The sequence below is a fragment of the Pimephales promelas genome, chromosome 12 (genome assembly GCF_988280905.1).
Source record: "Pimephales promelas chromosome 12, fPimPro1.hap1.1, whole genome shotgun sequence".
NCBI classification, from domain to species: Eukaryota; Metazoa; Chordata; class Actinopteri; order Cypriniformes; family Leuciscidae; genus Pimephales; species Pimephales promelas.
Genome location: NC_142780.1, coordinates 22642957 through 22667151, shown reverse-complemented (window position 1 = coordinate 22667151; position 24195 = coordinate 22642957). Strand labels below are relative to the sequence as shown.

The following is a 24195-nucleotide window of genomic DNA, read 5'->3' as shown; positions in this document are numbered from 1 at the left end:
AATAATAATAATAAAAAATAATAATAATAATAATAATATATATATATATATATATATATATATATATATATAGTTGAGAACCACTGAGATATATATATGAAACATTTAAATATGCTATATGAAATATTAAATAAATATATAAATATATGAAACATTTAAATAACTCAAATTTAAGTAAAACAATAAAATATAAATAAAATATAATTAAAATTAATAATAAAATATAATATAGCATAAGAGCACAAGAAAAGAGTTTATTGAATGCATATATATATATATATATATATATATATAATTTACTACAGATTCAAATACCCTTCCATATACTTTACCCTCCATACAACATATCACTTACCTAATCGGTCACTTACCTGCAGTTTTTGATAACAGCAGAAGTAAAGCAATTTTCCTATAGTAGACAGTTACCATGCCAGGAAGTTCAAGTCAGGATCCACTACTGCTGCCCCTAAAGACAGCATAAGAAAACATGAAAGACATTCTGATTCAAGGTTAGAGATTACCAAAAATAAAAACATATACAAAATTAATAAAAATAATGTGCAAGAAAATCTTTCAGTTATCTTTCGGTCAGGAACATTTAATCTTATACAAAACAAACATACCACAGTCCAGATGTGAAGAACAAAAGTGTTTATTTTAGTGAACCTTAAAGATCAGAATAAATAAAGGGTGAGCGTTTGCCTGTGTTATTCTTCCCTCTCATGCAGAGAATCATAGTGTCATTCCACAGTACCTCCTGGAGGGTTGCTACTTCAAACTTTAAATAATAAAATTGCCTTATTCCTCCACTATGGTTTGGTGCCCAGCATGGGGTTGTAGTGCATTCTTTTATAATCCTGTCTAAACAGACTTCCTCTCAGGACCGAGTGCCGCAGAACATGGCCGCTCCTTAGCTGACCATTAACAAAACACCGATACTTTGTCCAAAAAGAGGCTTTGGTCAAATGATCCCTTAAATATTCACAACTGCCAACACTGAAAAAAAAAAAAATGAAAAAAAAAATATATATATATATTTATAATTCCATAAATTACTAATAAGATCATCACAGTTGATGTGCTAATTCAAAGATTTATCATTTCAGACAAGTAAACAAAATCATGTACAAAGTTGACAAAAATAATAAGAAAACCTGATGCAAATGCAAATACATTTGGTATACACAACAGATGACCCCCCCTCACACCCCAAATATGTTCAATCCTTTCAAATCCAGGGCTTTAAACACAAAAACAGCCTTATAATCAAGCCGGTTGAGATGTGTAAAAAGCAAACAATAGGCGTTGTGTGAGTGCCAGGCGAACAGCATCGTCTCTCATTTGAACTTCAGGCCGCGTGTTGGCCTTTCTAAATGCAGTGCCGAGAGAGTGAGGAGTCCTATGAGCGTTCCTGAAGTCAGCGGGCTGTGCAGCCAGAGGTTGGCAGGTGAAAAGTGAGAGATAACGGTTAATTTAGGGAGGGCGACCTTTCTGTGGTCCACAGGAGCTCGATGTAGGGCCATTTGGTCAGTAGACAGCGCTTGATTGGAGTGTCGTCTGTACGTACCATGGGGTCCTCAAAACCCATGACCAAAGCAGTGCCCTCAACATAACTCACCTGGTGGAGAGAAACACAAGGGGTGAACGCGAAACACATTGGCATACATCCAGTCAACTTCCTGACCTTCTAAATAAAACCTGGTTGCGTTTCTGGAAATGCCAGGGTTTCTCTCTCTGTATGTGTCTCATTAGAGACCTGGCCTCCTGCTATGACATCATCAGACATAAGACAGTCGATGACTTCCATATGGAGGGCGTCATATTGCCAGGAAGGAATCTGCCCTTGACAAAATGTCACGATAAACATGCACCCTCATTTTTATGAACATTTTGTGTTGCTGTTATACATTTTTACCTAAGTGAAACCTGTAAATCCATTCACTTATATAAAGGCCTCATGTGTGTTTCACAAGGTATAATAGCGCAGTATTGAGTATGATGGGAGATCCATTGACTCCCGTTAACCTTTAAATCCAGGAATTAAGCTTCGTTGTCCACAATCATCAAGACTCAGAGACATCCCTTCACACAGAGACAAACTCACCAATAAACTTTTTTTTTTGCCTATAAAAGAATCAAGTAAAAGGCATAAAGCTCTACGGCACTCCCTCTGGTGGCAGCCACAAACATCTCTCCACCAACATTACCAGTCCATTATGCAGTGAGGCTTAGACATGCTGACAGCACAAATCTCTGTTCAAGTCACTGGGAAGCAGATCACACACTTGCAAGACTCCACTTGTCATTTTTCTTCTAAATGGCCAACTAACCTCTGATCAACCCTGTTTCAGCAAAAAAGTTGCTTTTGTCATCAACCATGAGCGTTGCATTCATCGGTTTTCCCAGAGTTAAGAGCACAATCCATCAAAACAAACACATTGCTCTTGGTAACTACAGAGAGACAGATTGATTGAAGAGTGCAAAAGCAGCAAATAGGCAGGTGTAGAAAAGGATGTTGAGGGATGATCTTTTGAACTTAAGCTTTCAGATCTGAACTTTGAAGATCTGAGAGTGCAGCTTACTATACTTCTACTATACTTCCATACTTTTCAAGCAGCCCATTTTAACCCAACCCGCACCATTCTTCATTTTACAAATGTACTCTAGCTTTTGACAGTAGAATACAGCGGAAGGAAAGGTGACATCTTCTAGCTGACTATACTCTAAACTATAACCAGCCATTTCCAGGCCCAATAAAATGCTACAGTACAAAATGCTTGTTTGAAGGCAAACATTCATCATGGCTGCCAGTCAACTGTGATCATGTGGAACAGTGAGGTTATCCATGTTAGTTAGAACATGCCTTTCATAAAACTTGTCAACGCTCTTTGTATGTTTACTTGAAATAATCCAAATATTTCCACTAGCCTGACAGATTTCATGTTTCGAGTTTCTTGTTGTTGGCATATTCACCTGAAGATAATAGTCTACTGTTGGTCAGCTTGGCTTTGTGTTCAGTTATGTCTATATATATATATATATATTTTTTTTTTTAAATATTTCTTTATTTTCTGACTAAAACAAATGCAGATGTGCATAATCAGTCTTACTGTATACACAAGGATTGAATAAAAGAAGTGACTGAGCCAGTACCACATCAAGGACTGATGGGTTTCCACACTTTTTAATCAATGAATTTCCAAGGAACAATGATTTTCTGGAGATTGCACTCACATGTTTTGCTGTGCATTTCTAGTTCAGTTTCTAGTTGAGTACAGAATCTTAAATCCGCAAACATCTTATGAATGTACACTAAAAGTTTTTTTTATGCTCACCAAGATTGCACTTATTTGATCGAAAATACAGCAAAAACAATATTGTGAAACATTATTATAATTCAAAAGAATAGTTTTCTGTTTTAATATATTTTAAAATGTAATTTATTCTTGCGATGGCAAAGCAGTCTTCAGTGTTGCATGATCCTTCAGAAATCATTCTAATATGCTTGTTTGGTACTTGAAAATGATATAATTTTCAGGATTCTTTGATGTCAAAAGAACCGCATTTACAATGTTTGAAATATAGAAATCTTTGTAACATTATAAATGTCTTTACTGTCACTTTTGATCAATTTATTGCATTCTTGCTAAATCTAAGAATTAGTTGGGACATGAAGCAGGAGTGCTGGAGGAAGACAGAATGAGATCAGATCCCTTTGGATGATTATATGACTTGAGCAGAAGGGAAATCTGGGATTTGGCTTCAGATGCCAGTATGGTCTGTGTTATGGCCAGGAGCACCATACATTTGCAAGGTGTTTGGTTCCTGAGAAAGGGCTCCTGTGAATATACGAGTGGCACAGAGGAAACCTCAACAACAAAGGCTACGCATTTTACTGCTTCTGGCTAATGCATTTGCCAGAGTAATGAAGAGTAACCTGTGTGTCCTCGGGGACCTGATGTGGCAATTCCTACCCATTACCCCTTTAACTTCTGTCAATCTCTTTCTCACACACATGCATTTCCGCTAAGAAGCATAGGTCACACACACTCCTTGATAAATGAATGTATGAGGTCGGCGGGGTTCTTTAGTGCATACGGTTGGCATTTGTAAATATCATTAGCACTCTTTTTGGGACATAAGACTGGCATGATAGACGAAAATAATTAACAATGGTAAGAAAAGCACAGAAAAGACATGAGACAAGATTAAGTCCTTGAAACAACATCAGAAAATATAATAAAAGAGTCTTTGTTTGTTTTTTTTAATTAAAAAAAGATTAAAGATTAAAAAAAAATATTAAAGATTAGATTAAATAAAATCAAAAGTTGTAGTACAAAAGTAGTAATAGAATAGTTATGACTTTAATTTTAACAACTGCTAAAATGTGAACAGCAACAACTTTTCCTTTTAAAAGCAGAAGGTTGAAGGTTTTTCAATTTAATATTGGAGACCTTGAGAACCAATGGAGAACATAATTCAAAATGTTTCTTTTTGTGTTGCACAGAAGAAAGAAAATCTCATATGTGCTTGGAAAAAAAAAAAAAAAAAAAGAGCAAAACACGCCGGCGCATTTGATGACCCCAGAGGGTTAATTATTCCTGTGGCTATAATTGTTAAAAACAAAAATATATTTAAACTAAGTAGAAATGAGACCATGTCAAATCAAGAAATCAAGAGAAGAGAGCCTATGACACTTTCATCTATCGAAACATGTTCAGCTCTTCGTGGCTTCAATATACTCTGCCCAGTCTAGAAAGCTGTCGACACTCGCAGGAAACCCTTGGAACGCTATGGGTTTCGGGAGGCTAAGAGGTCTTAGTGGTGTGGGCCGTATGACGGGGTGGCTCACAAACTCCACATCTCAGGAATCAGACAGGATAAGACTGACCCACCCGCGCTTTAATGCCAGCAGGGGTAATATGTTATTAAAGTGTGCTTGCATGAGCGGCCATTAGAAACAAGCGGAGTGCAATGCGTCTTACCTTCTCATTGTGGTTAGACTGCTTCAGGCCATTATAGTGATACACAGGAAATGAGTCTGGGATCACAGAATCCTGGAAGAGAGAGACGACACGTGTCAGTGCGGACATGTACATCATCAGCTCTGTGGAACATCAGCAAACAGCTCTATGTGTCCTTAAACACTGACATATACTGCCTAGATCTGACTCAATCTATAGGATTTAGGATGCAAGAAAAACATTTCAGTGACTTAAGACAACTTAACCAAAACATCCATTTCCAGCTCAAACACATCACAACACACTACATAAACTCAGACCAGAGAGCCTAAAACAACGGTCCAGTGGATGGTTTTAAATGTAATGACATGCTCAATGCTGACAGCACACTGAAATATACATTGCTTTAAGTCCAAAACAATCACACCCCCCATCCGTGGAGCTGCTGAATAGACTCGATTACAAACCAGAGCCAGAACTCTGCAAACCAACTCAAACTAGCAGCAAAACCCAAGCACACAGTCTTGACAGGAGCCAAATACCTCTGTCTAGCCCCCATACCACATGCCTGCCTTGATGCCAAAACTACAACAGTCGAGTCGAGTGCGTGTATGTGTTTGAGTGGGCCTGAAATAGGGTTAGAGTATTTGATTTGATGGTAAATTGAGACCTTTTTTTGTATGTATCCCTAAAGCCCTAATCTATTTAACATAGAGCAGTTGAGCTGCAAGTCCATGCCAACTATAACCGTCAGCTTCTCCCTCTCTCTCTCTGAGGGGCTACACGTACATAGATTTTATCTGGGGCTGATTGTGGGTTTATTTGAACATAATGAAAAAAAAGTAAGAAAAAGCAAACAATGTTGAGCAAGAGCAAGAATCAAGGGTAAGAAAAAAAAAAGACAGCAGTGTAGGAGAGTTAGCCCTGTTCCAAAACCAAGTGAGCTGCCTTCATGTCTACAGCCTGCATAGGCAGCATCCTAACCCATAAACTTTATAAGGGATTGACTTTAAACTCCCTACATTGGCTGCAACTCTGAGCACCACACAAAAACTCACACACAGTTGATTCTAACAGAGTTTGATGTTAACATATTACTGAGATAATGGTATATTACTCTAATAGGCTATAATAAATAAATAAAAAATGGTTAAATATAGGTGTATATAGGGCTGTGAATCAAAAATGCAAGAATAATCCAAATGAAATGCATGTCTTTGAAAGAGCAGTTTTCTAGCGTATTATTTACTTTGACTTAGTGTTGTCAAAAAACTCGGTACTTCGATACCAAGTCGGTACTAAAAAAAAAAAAAAATGTTACGGTACCAGCTTTTCTAGGTACCGAGTACCAGGTTAATCCAGTTCTGTTCTAGACGCGATGTCTGAAACGTGCACAGTTGCGTCCTCTTCATAACACTGATATGGCTCTCTCTCTCTGAATCCACTTGTTGAAACGAAAGGAGGAAAGAGCCACATATGGAAATATTTTGGATTAGGCTAATGTCACGTTGCCATAAGAGGCCGATTACATGCAAATTCGCAATTTCAAATATAGGCGTGATTCAAGCGCGCTCCTAATAAAAACTCGTTGGCGTTGCATAGCAACGACAGACACCGCGTGAGAGCAAGCGCTTTGGAAAGAATAAGCACGCGCAAAAATATAATTAAAAAACACGCGCGACATGTGAACGGCCTCTAAAGTGCTTTCGGGGTAGTTTTACGAGTACATGAGCACAGTAGTATCTACCCGACACCAGAGTAGGCTACTGGTATTAGTATTGTCATTTAATGTCAATGCCAGTTCTAGGCGTATTCTTGCCTTTATAACTCAGCAGGTTTAAAAAGCCTTTTTAAAATTAAATATGAATGCAGTTTTAGATTAATAAAAGGACAGTCAAGTCAAATAAAACATGTTTTATGGTAATGCTACAAAGATACCATTCATAAACATTACTTAGTTATCAACACATTGAGTGAACAATATATTTTTACAACATTAATTAATGTTTGAAAATGTTATTTATTACAAACACCTGATTGTTCATGTTTGTTCACTTAATTCATTGTGCATTAAATAAATAATGGATTAAAACTTTACAAACAACTTTAAAAATGTGTTAGTGTATACTATTGTTTATTTAGGTCATTTTATCTAATCTTTTTCTAAAGTGTTTATAATACAAATGTACAGTTTCCATACTTGTAACCGTGATAAACACTTAAATATATGTAAATTTAAACTAAGCTTTGGTACCGAAATTGGTACCGAGAACCGTGAATTTTAACTGGTATCGGTACCGAATACTGAAATTTTGGTACCGTGACAACACTTTGACTTCTCGGGTATCAATGGTATGACCCATTTTCAATGCGTGAAAATTACCACAACAGTGGTTACATAATATATTACAGTGGTAAAAACATTTTAATTGTCGTTTAATGCCAAGGATAATTCAGTAGTCTAGCGTGTCAATTCTCTTTACGTGGCATGTGTAAGCCTTTCTTTGATTTTGTCTTCAAGCTGTTCAAGCTGACTTGGGCAGGTCATTCCACCAGCAGGGAACAGTCAAGGTAAAGGTCCGTAAAAGTGATTTTATGCCTCTCTGGAATGGCACCACAATGGCACCTCAAATGTTGTAAACGTATTTGAACATTCAGCATAAAAGAGAGACAAATCCCAAATTACGTGTAATACCTGATCAGGGAAGAACTCCAGCAGAAACTGACCCAACAAAATAATACCCAATCCCTCTGGATCCAGCTTACTCTTCATCAGATTCACACTGAAAGAGAGAGAGAGAGAGTTGGTTAGTTATTGTGTGTACACACGAATGTTGCATGTTTTCTGCATGTATTGCTCATTGGCATCCTTGGCCAGTAAAAGGCTGTTGTCAAAATTAGCTAGAATCATGAATTATGTTCAGATTCTAAACATATAACAGTGAGTAATGCTTGAAATCTAACTAAAAAAACCTCAGTGATGTTAAAACAGGGTAGACTTTTCCATTTAAAGTCATACAGCGAGAGTGATAACATTACTAATGCTTTCCCACACAAACTCAGTAATAAGAGGATGATAAATGCTTTTTCATGCGATCACAGGTCACTTTAACTTACACATAAAAATTGAAACAATAATAATCATTTGCCAAATGCTGATTATGTTGTATGTGGATTCAGAAGAGGCTAAAGCAGGGTTCTGACTTCATTGACACTTGATTAACCTGCTTTAGACAGAACAGGGTGCTGTGTAAAAACAAGCACATGACCTAAAATTTATTCTGTCAATTTAACGTTCATGTAACAAACCCTTTGAAAGGGTGAAGTTGTCTTTAAAGCTGCCAAAAGTTGATGTGATTTAATAAAGATTTCAGATTTCACTGGGAAAAATTAGTTTTCAAAATTAGTTTTAATCAGATTTCACTGGGAAGCTGTTTAAGAGGTGAAGGTTTCAAAGCGCTCTTGGAGTGGATTTAAATGGGGCTTTAGATGAAGGACCCTTTCTTCATCTTAAGCCCCATTTAAATGAACATTACTCTCTAATTCTCTTCTCTGCTCTACACGAGTCTGAGTGGCATGTGAAGAGTGGGGCATAGAACAAATCTGGTCACATCACATTATGACACAAATGTCACATGTGTGAATTAAGCAATAAAACACAAGATGACATGCTACATTTGCAAATTACAGCGGTTTACTGCTTTAAAAATGCTTACTGTTTCATTTAAAGAAGCTTCTTATATTTATTAAGGCTATTTCAATTTTAGAATATTTTAAAATTGAATTTGCTCCTGTGATGATAAAGTTGAATATTCAGCACTATTACTACAGTCTTCAGTATAACATAATATGTCAAAATTTCTTCTAATTTGGTGCTCAGGAAACATTTCTTATCACCAACAATGTTTAAAACAAGTTGAACGGCTGAATATATCCAAATATATTAACATTACAAAAAAACATTTTTAGATAATGACAGTTACTATATTGTGTATTTTAGCACTGCTGGAACACTATACTGACCAATATGCATCCAGGAATGTAATGATCTGTTTTATAATCAAAAACTTATATATTTACTCGCTCAAACACATATATAAACTTACTAGTCTGGCTCGGAGACGAGATCCAAGGCTTTCATAACATCTTCAAGCAGCGTGTCTGGAATGAACCCATTATCTGAAGATGAGGAGAAAGAGGAAAGAGGCAGATGGTTAGAGCTTCTGAGAGTCTTGATCACCACCCACACAGTCTGCCTGTGTCTTATGCCCAACAATAAACATGAGTTTCATCTCTCTAATCGAAGCCATTCTGCCGACCACGCACACATATGTGCACAAACATGCCCAGACAATGGCTGATAAATAGATGGATGTGTGCTGTATGATGTTTTTCCTCCTCTCTGGTCTCCAAGTGTCAGACAGGATGTTTGCAGAGCAGCTGGTATGCTAAACTCTTTTCCGTTCACTATAAAATGAACTCTCTCCTTCTATTTTCCTGCAGTGACTAGATTAAGAACAATAAACATCTGTCCCACAACATGAAATTAGATACAGTCAGACATTTTGAAGAGTGCGTTAAATAGCTAAAATAATGTCTATATAGGTTTTCACAAAACTTTACTTAAAATGTGATGTACATCTGAGAGAAATAGAATAATCAGTGGGAAATAATGTAGTACAGTGGATTCATTCTGATTTCTGATGCAAAAGTTTCAGAAATTATTCTTTAGAAATGGAATGCAGAATGCACTGAACAACAATGTATAATAAGACAGGGGACATTTATTAGGAGAGCAAACAAGGTTCATTTTGATTTCATGTTGTTTAAGCATTTTAGCAAGCACAACACGATGCAATAGAATGTCACTAAACTGTTACACTGTCAGATGCTTGAGAAATTGTGTTTGAATGTGAAAATGTTTGAAACTGGTATAAACACATCCAAAGTGTAGTTACAGAAACTGAGCTAAAATACACAGGTTTTTTCTCATCACACACACACACACACACACACACACACACAGTATTGTTCTTATTAACGCAAGGAACAGGAATGTTGTTTACGGCGCCAAAAGGCAAAAAGATGCCAAGCAAGAACATCTAATCTTGTTCTTGATGACATTTTCAGTGCGTGTTGTAAATTAGATACTTTAAATCAAAACTTTGGAAGACGACTTGCGTTCTCACTCTGACACATTCAGTGATATATAAACACACACAAAACTCTTCTACCTGACATGAGACAGTGCAGTGGGCGATCTCACTCCAGGTTCTCCTTTATTCCATCAAAAGCCCTCTCTAGCTATTCTACAGTATATATTATCATCAGGAGTCTTATGTTTAATACAATAGCAATAAATATCAGAGACAAAAAAACTTCAGCCAACAGAATCTAGAAAAAAACAACAACCACTTAACAGGACATACAGGCAAAGATATACTGCACTACAAATGACTAAGGGAACATCAGGCTTTTTTTTCCTAAAGCTAGACTGCTGGCTTTGTCATCTGAGCACAATGACTATCTTAAATGATAAATCATCATGTGAGACCTTCCTCCCCACAAATCCTCAGCAGAACTTCAAACAAATAAATCACTGCAGTTCATTTATCATATATAGGACATATTTGCAGACATTTAGTCTGCAATCATTACTAGAGAGAAAGTCATCAATGGGTTTGTTATGTTAATATTTGTTAATCTGGGGAAAACTAGAAATTGAGATAATATAAAGATAAAAAAAAAAATAGTTTTAAAATTTGAAGATTTAGCTAGGTCATGGCTTCCATAAAAAAATGTTTTCAACATTGATAAAGATAGGTAACGTTTCTTAAGCAGCAAATCAATATCACAAACATTTCTGAATGACCATGGGACACTGAAGACTGGAGTAATGACTACTGAAATATAAAATTTCACAATATTTTTGAGCAAATAAAATGTAGTCTTGGTGAGCACAGGAGACTCATTTCAAAAACATTTAAAATCTTACTAACCCCAAACTTTTTAAGGGCAGTGATTGAAAACATAAAAAAAGGTTTCTGCTTGGTGAGAACCTGAGAGGTTAAACATTTTGGTTTGTTTGGGAGCTATAATACCTCTATCAGGATATGCATATTTGTAATTCAGTTAATATGCCAGGATCTCTGTCAAAGATCAATTGTGTGAAATGTCTGGTTTAGTTTGTGCTTTCCATGTTAAGGTTTGGCTTGTCAACTGAAGAATGTTTAAATAGTGGTAGTGAAACCATATGTAGGTGGACGTGAGGGAGTCTGCGAATGTGCATTCTTGTCATTATGACAGATATCTGGCCTTGTGTAAAAAGATACTATGGGAGAATCATCAAAAGAATGGGGGCTTAACCTTATAAACGTAAAAAAATGTAGCCACCGACTTGCATATCTGATCCCCATATATGCTCTCACTCCCTTACACGTGTAGAATTCTGTCACCGCTCTTTTACTCCACTGAAATAACGCTTTTGCATCAGATCAAATTTGGCCTTTTCTTTTCCATTTCCCATTTTCTCCTCCCACAACCTCAGTAACAGTAAAACATAAACAAACACGGTAAGTATTGGATCTTTGCACTGTCTGATAAGCTGCAGAGATAATACATTTGCTCCGTTTTGTGAAGCAACAGCTCATCTTCCTCTCAGAGAATGACAAGTTGACTCAGCTGCTGGGGTTGAGTTGACATTGAGTTTCTGTAGTCTTTTAAGCCATGTGTTCACCAAGTGTTTTTTTTCCCCGAAGCTAGCGTATTTCCAATTGTTTTCAACGGGAGTGCTGCGTTTTTAAAACACAAGGTTAGGAGGTGGGGGGGTAGGTAGATATACTGTATGGGGCGATATGTATATCAATTCGTTTGATTGCCATCTGCCAAAACATTGAAAACAATTAAATCATTAAAAACGTAACATTCTCATTTTCAGGAACCATTGTATGTGGGTGGGACAAAACACAATGATATTGACCCACTCACATCAAGCGCTCACAGCTAGGCATTTTCATCTCCCTAAAAACGCTTTAGTGGGCACCTGGCCATATTTGCACTCACAAACGCAGTTGCAGACAAATGAAATGCTTCGTTTTTAATAATCTTACCTTCTGGATCAAAGCTCTGGAATACTCGTCTGGCCAGCTCAGATGGGGACTCTGGGGCAACCAAAGCCATCTCCTAGAGAGAAGGAAATATGAAATCGAAATGAGTGTTGTGGTATGGGAGGCATTTTTGCAATGTTAAAATACTGTTATTTCAAGTTTAATGTGTAGAGACAAAGATAAGCTGTTAAGTTGATATCCTGTTCATGATTGGATGAGGGAGCATTGAGTTCATTTGGCCTAAGTGTGACCATTCTCTTTGAGGAACCGAGAGGCATGACCTGATGATGCAATGTGCATTAAGGGCCCTTGCTAAAATATGACAGTAAAAATCTGAAAATGTTTACATGAACTGTACTTGCATCAGTTTGTTTGTGTGTGCATTTGCGAAGTGACAAAGTGTATGATTATGTTTTGGGAGTGTTTAAATGATCAAGAGATAAACTCATAAATGGGAAAATTGTACTTCCACCAAGCAATCTTACAGATCTTTAATGAAAACAATCTTGAAAACAATCTCTCTCCCACATGCACACAACTCACAAACAGACTACGGATTTCGCTGATTAATAGAAAACAAACCAAGATCCATGTGTGTTTGTGCTTGGGACAATAAAACACATCTGTGTGCGTCTGTGTGTAAAAAATGACTCAAGCTGGAATATGCAAAGTCAGCATGCACAGCTGAATCACGTACAGTTCACAGAGTTTTCCATCAGTACATTACAATAAAGTTCACAGTGTCATTTAGCCTCATATAGGAATCATGATTTGGAACTACTGTAGACAGCATATTTGGGCAGCATTTGAACATTTATTCACATGTACAAGATGAAAGAAATGCAATATCATGGACAACAACATATCCATAAAATATATCCACTTATTAAAAATGTCCTATTTAATCTTTTTTTCTTTAACCACTAAGTGACTAGAAAGTAAAAAAAAAAAAAAAAAAAAACGTTAAAAATGTGAAACAGAGCTAGAGTGATGCAAACTTAATCTGACCTCTGTTTTGAACCCATTCACTCCCATCACCTGTCTTTTGCTCACACACTTTCTGATTCCCATTATTAGAAGGGGAGGCAGGAGATTATGGGCTTAACTAGTTCTCATGCTGACTGATGGTCAGAAACAGGTCAAGTTATCAAAACACTGCATTGGAATTCATCAATACTCTTTGAATGTGGTGAACAAATTCCAATAGTAATATGTTATAATGCCTTTAATTAATAAACCGCAAAAGACTGCTGATTAATTGTGTGTATTCAAGTCTGCAAGTTCTAAGTGAATGAGAGGCACAGTTTCGTCAAAATACAATTCAATGTTTTTTTAAATAAACTAATTGTTTTACTTTCATTCGATTACTTTTTTTTTTTGCGCAGGCAAGACCCACGCACATTTTATTAAGAAAATCGAACAGTCTAGAAAAATATTAAGTGTTTTACTGCAATCAAAGAGAGCAAACAGCAATGAACATACAAACACGGTCATGGAAGAGTGAACATAAACACGGGCAGTGAACTTTCACAGTATGCTTTCAGTGCAAAACTCACAAATATCTCCTCTTATTTCACAGAGAAAATATACAGCTCAGAGTCACACTAAGACAGAGGGACAGAGCAACCAAAGAGACAAAACACTAAAGAAAACGAAGGTACAAAGGACTGAAAAAGTAGATGACAAAGAGAAGTTGCAGCTGGATACTGTTTGCTTTAAGGTGTAAATTGCAGGTTAGATTTTTCATGAAGATAATGCAATGTGCTTACTAAACAAAGATAAGAAACTCCCACAATTGTTTTTTTTTTATAGCAAAATGCTGCATATAACATGAAAAGTTGGTACATTTTACAGTGGTTTTAAGCACGCACCCTCCCGTACACTAGGCTGGGCATGACGTCATAAAAGGGACTACAAGCTTGTACTGTCTATGCCAGGTCTATGGGTATATACAAATAAAAATGTATAAATGTTTTTTTTTCCCCCCTTCGCTCAACGCTGCAAACATGTTATAAATAGAAACTCTGGCCTGTATATTGTTTCTATTTTTTTTTTTAGTTGTTCTTGTTGCTTTTCTGCAACAGATGAATAAAAATGTATTCGTTTTTATGTTTTATTCATAGATATTTCTAGTTCCCGGGAGTCCCGCGAATCGTTTTATTTTCCCTCAACCCGAACACACAGAGTGAGTGCATTACCACCTGCGCTCCCTCTTATGGCATCATCACCCAGTTACTGTAAAAAACATGCTACCTTTGAGGAAACCCCAATAAATGTTATTTTAATGCATTTTAAGACAGACATTTTTAAATATATACATATTGAGCACTTTAATTTACACATTAATTGGTTGTGGTGGTTGACACTTAAATACTACAATTTGAGCTGGTACTCCACAGAGACAAACTAGACACCTTTCCACAGTTGAATTGCAGATAGTCAGAATAAAATTAAACTTTCAGAGCCCTTGCCTGAGGCCATGCTGAGTTATAAACCCTCATTCCTCAAGAAATGATTTGTTAGTTTTAACTTAAATCAGAAGCACATAGCTCAGCAGTGGTGAAAGACTGAGAAAAATGAATGAGTGCTTAATAAAAGTGAGAAGATCTCACCTCAAGCCATCCTAGGTTTATATGACTTTAGTTCACGAGTCTTTTTGTTCGAATACAAGTCAAGTCGCAACTTAAGTGTAACTCAAGTCCAAATCTCAAACTGGAGTTTCCATCTTTAGTATAATGTCTTTTTTTACTTGGATGTGAAAACAATTCTCTTAGCGAATGCTGTAAAATATACAGGGAAACTTCTAACTGTGCAGTGTGCACAGTACATTACTATTGTAATTTTAAAAACCATGCAGTTCAAGTGCTATGTTTAACTGGTAAAACTGCTCAGTGAATACTAACTGAAGTAAACAGTATTTCTAGTGTAAAACTGTTCTTATAAGTCATTTTTAAATGTATTTTTATATTATCGAAAGTAATGATAACTTGATGCTGATTCAGTAACTGCATAAAGACCAAAGTCAGTCATTGTGGAGATTGTCAATGAAGCAAAATGTTTTGTTGGTCAGAAATCTCAACACACTTGCAAATACCTTACTTATTGTGTGTGTGTGTGTGTGTGTGTGTGTGTGTGTGATATTCGTCATGGCACTTATTTGTGCACATAAACCCTCCACCTCACTTTTCTCGCACACAAACACACTCTGAGGCTCCATGCTAATAACAAATGAGTGCTTGTCTTGTCATAAAGTCTGACCCCTGGTGACAAAAACAACATGCTGTTCCGCTCATGTTTACACTGTGGCTTCACAACAACGCAACCAGGCCTGTAATCAACCATGCCGTGTCAGCTTTCCTCCATCTCTTGCACACACACTCTAATAGTGGGGAATTACAGAGTAGCAAGTTGGGCAAAGACTTCAGCCCGCGGAAGGATGGTTCTGCACGATGAGTGATCTGACCCAGACAGATATATGGAGCCACACAGAAGTGGGATGCTCGACATGGACCTGCTATTCTGGATGGTTTTGGGTTTCGGGGACACAAAGAAAATAAAGCCTCATTTATTGACTAAAAAGTAACAACAAAAAAAAAGACTCAAATGCAGAATGCTAACATGGTGCTAAATTATACATCGTAAAGTAGCACTGTCAAGTCCCGTAGGTGTTTTTAGGCCAAATGCCTTGAGCGTTTCTGTCAGGGCATCTGTAAATATTCCTAATTGCGCTCTGTGCACTTAGATACGGTTATATTATATACGCTTGTTCATAAAAAAAAAGCTCAGCAAGCATGATTATTCAACATATCTGTAAGGCAGAGTCTCATATAAAGAATCCTGAGTCTGGCTTTCATTACTTTTCTGAGACCCAAATACATGCACACACACTCTGGAGACAGCAACAGTCAGATCCATAGATGGAGATCAGAAATTCTCTCACACAAGAGAGAGAAGAGCCAATAGATGCAGATGACTGAGCTTCAGAAATATCCATGAGACTGAACATTAATCCCTCATGAACGCACACACAGAATCATTTTACCAGTGTTTATGGGCAGCGTTTTCTTTTGCAAATGTGAAGAATAAATTACTTCGCTTATACAAGCAGAAGATAAATAAAGTACAAAAAGACCTTATCCTCAAATTTAAGAAAGTAATTTGATTCAATAACAAGTCCTTTGTGGATAAGTGATAAAAAAACGTCAATAGTGTTCTCAACTCTGTTTTTAGAAAGTTAGGAATAAAAACTAGAAACAAAAAGTCTGTGTTTAACCTTAAAAGGGGATGTGAGATTGTTCATTAGACCGAACATGGTTTTTTCCTTAACACTCCTGTCATCCACACAAACCCCAGGCCAGTCTGATAGATTCCAGCTCCAGCAAGATAAAAATCCCAAAGTTAAATCCCAGATGAGATTCAAGCTGATTCCATCTGGCCCTCAAATCTATTTCTCAATTTAACTTTAGTAGGAATTAAAGAGACACATGTTGACACAGAACATTATTTTTAAATCAGAGTGTGCAATTTTAGTTGAGAGCATAGTTCAACTTTATCCAAATGAGCAGCAACACAAAGAGACTAACAATGGGATTTTTAAAAAGCGACACTCATCTCAGTGTCCAATACGCTGATTTCACGCAGCTGCCATTTTGAAATCAAAAGCGAGTATTTATAAGTATAAGTATATATAAGTATTTATAAATGTCACTGTATATAGTATTAACTATGAAAAAAATGCATGTACATTTATAGAATAACAAATTTCTACATTAAACACAACAATAGGCTATCGCATTCGCAACTCTTCTATGATTAAAGGCGACACTTCCGGTTTTCTTCCCCCGGAGCCATTTCAAAACACGCGTGCTGACTGAATGATCAACAATGAAGACCGTGCAACAAAAGTTACTTTCTTTGCCACCGACATATCCGACTGAACTACAAACTTTCCAGTGATGTCTGTGAAAAAGGGAATTAGAAATATTTAATTATATTTTAATTAAATGTAATATTTAATTAAATATTTACTTCTCTGACAGTCTACTCTTTTATCCCGATTACACACAAACTTGGTACACATGCTGCATGGTATCGGAGCATTTTTGTGAGTATGAGAGCGCAGTATTGGGCCCGATATTGATAATGGTATCGGTATTGGTGCTTCCCTAATTTTAAAAAATAAATAGCTAAGAGAAAATTGCTTTCATATGCAAGTAAAAAGAACATTATATACTACCCTTCAAAAAAAGTAAAACAATTCTTAAAGTTTTTTCTTTTTAGAAAGCTCGCATTAAAGTGATCAAAAGCGACAGTAAAGACTTTCTAAAGGATCATGTGACAACAGCCAACAGTTGACTAGCAACCAACAGTAGAGCAACTTACTGACCTGCTGAAATTTAAATCGGTGTGAATGCCCCTTCACACAACACTATCCTAATTCTGAACTGACCACGTTTTTTAAAAGACCCCAAAGTTGTCACTGAAAATTTCAACCAAATAAGATTAGCCTTGAAGGAAAGATTGGCATCTCGGAGAAAGTCTGGGTCAGATGCAAAGGTGCATGCGTTTTAAGGAGAACATTCATTCATGGAGGTCTTCTCAGCAGTCAAACTACGAACAAGCAGCACTGTGTTTAACCAACATCAAAGCAGCACCAACAATTACACTGTTACATTAGTCACATTACCGCTTACTGCTATCAGACCATTGTAACTCAAACTACAGGTAGATCTGCTCCTCTGAAGTCCTCCACTACATAGAAATGTCACCAGCATCAGACAGCAACAGTTTAGACACCTGATATGTCAGAGCTGGCTGGGTCAGAGACTAGACTATCACATCCACTCTTTTACTCCCTGTGGCGTCTCCCTCTTTAAGCCAAGGTCTGTGCGTTTCTGCATTTAACACTATCAGCCCATCTCCTTGTCATTCTCTCTTTGTGTACATGTCTTTTGTTGGTGAAGTATTCCCTATACAGGCATCAGTGTTAGTGAGAGGCCACTAAAGAGGTCATTGTTGTGGGTTAAGAGGGATGTGAGGCCCTGCATGTATTACGAGCCCCTTGGGCACAAAATAGTGTGTATGTTTTACTATACAGCCATGTAGAGATTAAAACCAAGGCAAGACAGCACATGCATGATTGTAAAGACCTGTTCACAAGATAAAGATAACCATAATGATAACTATAAAGTTTAAATAATCATTTTAAACCTGTGAGAACAGCACAGTCAACACCACAATTGAAACGATGAAGACAGAGAAATTACGTTGTTGGAATAACTTCCAGAATGACAAATGATAAAAACATTGACAGCCAATCGGAATCCACATGACTTTAGTGGTAGATTACATAAATAGTGCATGAGCACACCCACATAACATACAGAAAATTACCATCTGCTGGTGTGGACGCTCATTTAGTTATAGTAACATTTATTCTTGTCCTGAACAAGGACAACTCCGGCGCAAAATGAACCTTTGGTCTAATTACACATTGCTACCTAGTCAACCGTTATCTGAGATTTGTTTTCATGACTGCCGAATGTAAATAGTTTTATCTCTAAAAACAGTTTAGCCTATAACGCTAGTATAATGCTAGTAAATAGGGCATAGAGTAATGACAAATAAAAATTGCTTGTTATTACCACTAACAAGGCTCAAAATAGCCCCACACTAACATAATAAGGGTCCCTACATTCAAAACGAAGCATTGAGAACTTTGTCAGTGTCCATACAGTTTAATAAGAAGATATTTTATACACACAGTCAACTTCGCGAATACAGGAAGAAGCCATCTTTGAATAATAGTCTCTACCAGTCGATCTACGAACGCCGATCCAAGTGCGCTGAACTGTGCAGAATCTCATATGGTCCGTTGTTTTCGGAAGAAACACAAACACGAACCGTTTTCTACTCTTCAATATGTACACGTAGACCACTGTTCACGCTCACCTTATTCATATCTCACCAGCGCACATGGATCGTACTGTATGGACACTGACAAAGTTCTCAATGCTTCGGTTTGAATGTAGAGACTCTTATTATGCTGTCGTGTTATAGTGGGGCTATTTTGAGCCTTGTTAGTGGTAATAACAAGCGATTTTTATTTGGCATTACTCTATGCCCCATATACTAGCATTATACTAGCGTTATAGGCTAAACTGTTTTTAGAGATAAAACTATTTACATTCGGCAATCATGAAAACAAATCTCAGATAACGGTTGACTAGGTAACAATGTGTAATTAGACCAAAGGTTCATTTTGCGCCAGAGTTGTCCTTTAAGAGGTTGTTTACTAATTCCCACAGAATTGCGTGTGCGTAAGTGCGGTACTACAAAGCTGAAGCATGTGTAATAGATCAGATCCCACTAAAAGGAATGATTAATGACATGTCAGACAGCACAATGCCTAAGAGAGACAACTGTCTGATGAAACTGGAAACACACGCAGTGTCTGATGAGACCGGATTCTATTAAGCTATATTATTTTCCTTCCTTCCTATTCTGTTCTTTTTCATGTGTTAGTGTATATCCCACAGAGCCATCCTTTCACGGAAGACATGCAAGAATGTGATGATCCAAGTCTTTCAGGCTGGTAGAAATCAGAGCCTGTGTTGGTTTCGGCTCACATTCACTGTCATGCTAATGCCGTGAAAACACGGTGGTCCTGCGTGGCGGTACAAACGATTAAGAGCTTGTTGCAGTAGCAGAGCAGGGCTCCACAGAAGCATGACCGCCACAGTGAGGTGAGCTCCTGTGGGACTCACAAAAATAAGGCGAGTGTTTGTGTTTGGGGGCATGGAGTCAGTAAATTAGCAGAAAATGACAGAGCACTGGGGTGCACCAGACGACTTTACCAGCATTGCAGACCCATGAACTTCCCCAGTTTTGTAGCACCATCATTTACAAAGTCTTTTGCTCCAAGAAAGCGGCCGAATTGAAAAATGGACGAACAGAGCTTTGTGAGCTAAGGGCCAGTTGTGGTGGTTTGTGGGTATAAGAAGGGATCAGGCCCCTGAAGGGTGGACAGGAAGGAGAGGAGGACTAAGGGATCAGTAAAGAGATGAGGATGTTAACCTAATCAAAGCAGTGACAGAATGTGGTCTGATGAGTAGAATAAGGAAGGAAGGGACAAGAAGAAGGTTAACATCCCATATTTAAGATTCAAAGGGGCCTCCAGAGAGACCCGAGCCGGATGGAAGGAAATAAGGGATGTGAATCTCATCAGCTTTAAGAGGAGAGGTAAAAGTGAAAGCGTTCAAAGAGGGACACCAACATCTTGGTGTCATAAACAGGCCACAGCATCAAAACACCCATTAATCACCTTGTGAGTGAGTGTGTGAGCAAGAGAAGCATCAGATTTGGTATAAACGGGTACTGTGGTTCAGCAGTCACGGATCGTGTTTCTCTGCATTATACGGTCATAGATACCAGTGTGCTGTGTTAAAAGCTGCTATTCCATTACTCTCAGTCTTTAGGGTGTGTGTGGCTGTCCGTCTACTGGGACTTGAGATCATTCCTTTAGTGTCGACTGCTGTGTCTGTGTGCGTCTGTGGCCCTCTCAGGACCTCTGAAAAAAGGTCATTTGTGTAGTGTCTGCTGCTTTGTGTGCACGTAAATCAGATAAGAGTGGAACACAAACCCTATTAGAAGCTAAAAGCAGAGACATAGAGACAAATAAAGACAGTAACGGGAGTATGGATCCGATGGGAGACAGGCTTAAAACTTGTCATTAGAGACACCTAACCCATGTGCACAGAGAGAGGGAAAAGCCACTTTCCATGACACATTACAAAAAACTAAATACAAATCCCATAAGAAATCAGTCTTTATAAAAAAACCTTTCAGAAAACCACTGACAAACTGCCACAAACCAAAAAAAAAAAAAAAAAAATTATTCACATGTAATGACCAGCCATCACTAACTACAGATAAAATACATAGATACATGATATATAGGCACCATGTCATTTACGGTCTTTATTAAACCAAATTAGCTATTTAATTGTATCCACTTTATTTCAATTATTTTAAATTCCCTCTTAAACTATTAGTTTTATAATATTGGCCAATTTATAGTTATTTATACTGATCATATTTATTTTAATTCATAGATAATCTGCCAGAGGAGGAAATATTTTTTATAAAAACACAATATAAAGAAATATAAATCATGTTTATATTAAAAATGAGAAATTCAGACAGATGCTGAAAAAAAGAATAATATTGGACAGCACAAATATTGTTATCAATTTAACAACAAAAAAATTGTTGCAGGACAATAAAGAAGTCAAAATAAACTGAATTTTATCAGAGATCAAGCTAGCTAACTAGGCAATGTAAGCTAAACACAATTAGTCCAAAGGCTTCCTGTTTAACAGCTGCTCTTTGGGTTGTCGTCTGAGAGCTTTTTCCCTCTCTGAGGGCCAGGCAGAGTGGATGACTCTTCTGGTGACTCCAGGGGGAAAACTAAACCAGATGGACACACAGAGACCCTGAGCTCTAGGGGGAAAGAGATTGGCTTTCCTAACGGAAATCGTGGCATTACTCACCTGAGGCTATGCTCCTGCGAACCATCCCCAGAAATAAGGTGGAATGAGAGAAGTGGGTGCCCTTTGAGAGCATAAGGGTTAAACTTATTCTGTATGTGTGCGTATCTGAGCAGGGCTGCTGTTTGTACAAGAGAGCAGAGAGTAACAGGCCCTTAAATCAGTAAGATCTTCTAAAGCTCATGGGAATGGAGCAGCTATGAGTGTGAGAATGTGTGAAATCTGCTGGAGGTTGAATAAAGAGAGGACAAACCATGTAACTCTCTACGAAGCTGCTTTAAAATCACACAATTATTTAATAAAGGGCCATCACAACAAGCTAATGAGAATTTATATATATATATATATATATATATATATATATATATATATATATATAGCCGAGCAGTGACGGAGAAATTGATTTTTGAACTTTGATAGCAGAGTAGCTTGAAGCTTGTCAACATCAGTTTCAAAGACACAATAAAATGCTCTTAAAACACAGTTCACAGTTTTCTTTTCTGTTCAAGTATTTCCTAAATAAATAAGTATACACAAAATATTGATTTGAGCTGGAATTATTGTATTATGTGGGAAGAAAGAGACCAAAGTGATATTAAACTGATGTTTGCCAGGGACAAAGGCTCAATTATACAGTTTAGCAGGTATCAAACACAAACTCTTCCACAGGGCTCTTCAATATAGGGATAAGCAGCAAATATTTATTGATATTTAAATATAATTTAAAGAAGCATTGAACAATTATTGTGCTAGCAAAGAGCACAGAATTCTGGCAACATTAATGGGCAACATACATGAACTAAACTTTTTAACCAGCCAATCTGTTATTTGGTAAATCAGATCGCAGATGCTACGTGATAGAACAAGTATGCAACTTCTAAACAAAAGAATATGCTACAATATTTTTTTAAAGTTATGTTTGTAACCCTGCTCTTTTAGTTAATTTCCAAAATAGCACCTGACTCCAATGGGGAGAGTCCAGTTTAGATTTGGTCAAAGAAACTCAAAAAGAAAGCAAGGAGTCCAGAGAAGCAGGAGTAAAGGATGGGAAAACTATCAGCGTGTAACTCAAGAGAGATGAGATGGAGAACATAAAATGTACTTTTAGAGCTTTAAATGTAGAAAATCTCTACACAGCTATACAGTTACTATACAACCAGCCTACACACAGGGAAATGCAGGCTGAATCATGCCCAGAAGTATGAGATGAGCCTTTGTTAGTCCTGGGGATTTTGATCCTGCAGCTCGAATCATAATGAAAGACATCAATCCTGAAAGACTAAAGTCAAATACATTAAGCCATTGCTTGTCCAGCCCCACTATTCTTTTACAGTAAATCAACTAACTGGCTCTGTTCAGAGACGTGTATCTTTTCCCTACACTAAATCGACAGGGTAACATTGGTACTGTGAGATTGGTAATCTTGTAGTACAACTTTGATGCAAGTATCGAACGAATCAAAAATACTTAATAAAAAATAAATATGTGAACTGATTGTGCTGGATCTATATATAAAAACAAAACTTTAAAAGTTAAAAAAATGTAATTAAAAATAATGATAAGTGTACTCCATCACTGTCAGAAAATTCCCTGTACAGGAAGGAAGCAAATCATGGACAAAAAGAGTCCCCAGTGCGCACCCTCTCTCAGCACACATACAAACGCCGGATGAGGATAATGTACTGACAGTAAATGGCCTTAAGTGTAAGACCATGATTAATGCTCTCTGCCAATCTCATTTGCCTCCAGGTGGAAACCCTTTTGAGAAACAAACATTTCCTGGGGGTGGGGGGGTGGGTTAAAAAATCTTGCTCTCCTGTAATAGAATAAAGCTGTAAGCCATACGAGTACCACCAATTTACAATTGTTAAGGATGACAAGTAGTACTCTTTCTGTTGCTTATACTTGCAGTGCAAGGGTTAAATGAACCCCTATCTCCAAGAATTAAACTGAAAATAAAAGATGAGGCGAGTTTTTTTGTGATTGTTGCTGGCAAAAATCCTTGATTATGCGGCACGTTTTCTTTAAATATGCAATGGAAATGGAATATGCAGGATATTTACGCAATTTTATGCTATGAAATTGCGGGAACTTGCAAAAACTGCGGTTTGATGAAAAAGAGAAAAAAAAAAGTGATTCCCCAAACAGCCTGTTCTCACTAGGCTGCTACTTTAATGTAAATAGTAATTTCTTATTACTTCCTATGATAAGCAAGCATACTACATCACAGAAAGTGCTGGAATATTTCATTTCTCATCTTGTTTTATTCCAGACTGTAACGAGTGGAAATAAGGTGTGGCCCCTATAAGAGCTGCGCGGTTCCCTGTTGAACTGTCTGCAGATTCAGTTTTCAAGCAATGAAAACGCCCATATCAGCTGGATAAAACATCCAGTTTATCACAAATCTACCCTTTACCTAGTGTTGTGCGCTGTAAGGAATAATACTGTCATAATAATCCTGGAAAAGTTACCTCAGTTAACTAACACTAATCCAAATAAATTATGATTTTTTTTTTAAACACAACTGAATTCAAGGAATAATCCATGTTTAAATTTTAACAGTAAAGTTCATTGAGC

At 37.1% G+C, this 24195-nt stretch overlaps 1 protein-coding gene across 1 annotated transcript in view; it reads right to left on the bottom strand.

The window, feature by feature from the left end:
- Positions 1 to 636: 636 nt before the first annotated feature.
- Positions 637 to 24195, bottom strand: part of mindy3 (MINDY lysine 48 deubiquitinase 3) — a 33373-nt gene continuing 9814 nt past the window's right edge. The window contains exons 11-15 of the mRNA XM_039679836.2: positions 12074 to 12146; positions 9071 to 9143; positions 7660 to 7747; positions 4986 to 5057; positions 637 to 1618 (exon numbers count right to left, since the gene is read on the bottom strand). Coding sequence (XP_039535770.1) covers positions 1469 to 1618; positions 4986 to 5057; positions 7660 to 7747; positions 9071 to 9143; positions 12074 to 12146 — 456 coding nt within the window. The 3' untranslated portion in view covers positions 637 to 1468. The remainder of the gene's footprint in view (positions 1619 to 4985; positions 5058 to 7659; positions 7748 to 9070; positions 9144 to 12073; positions 12147 to 24195) is intronic.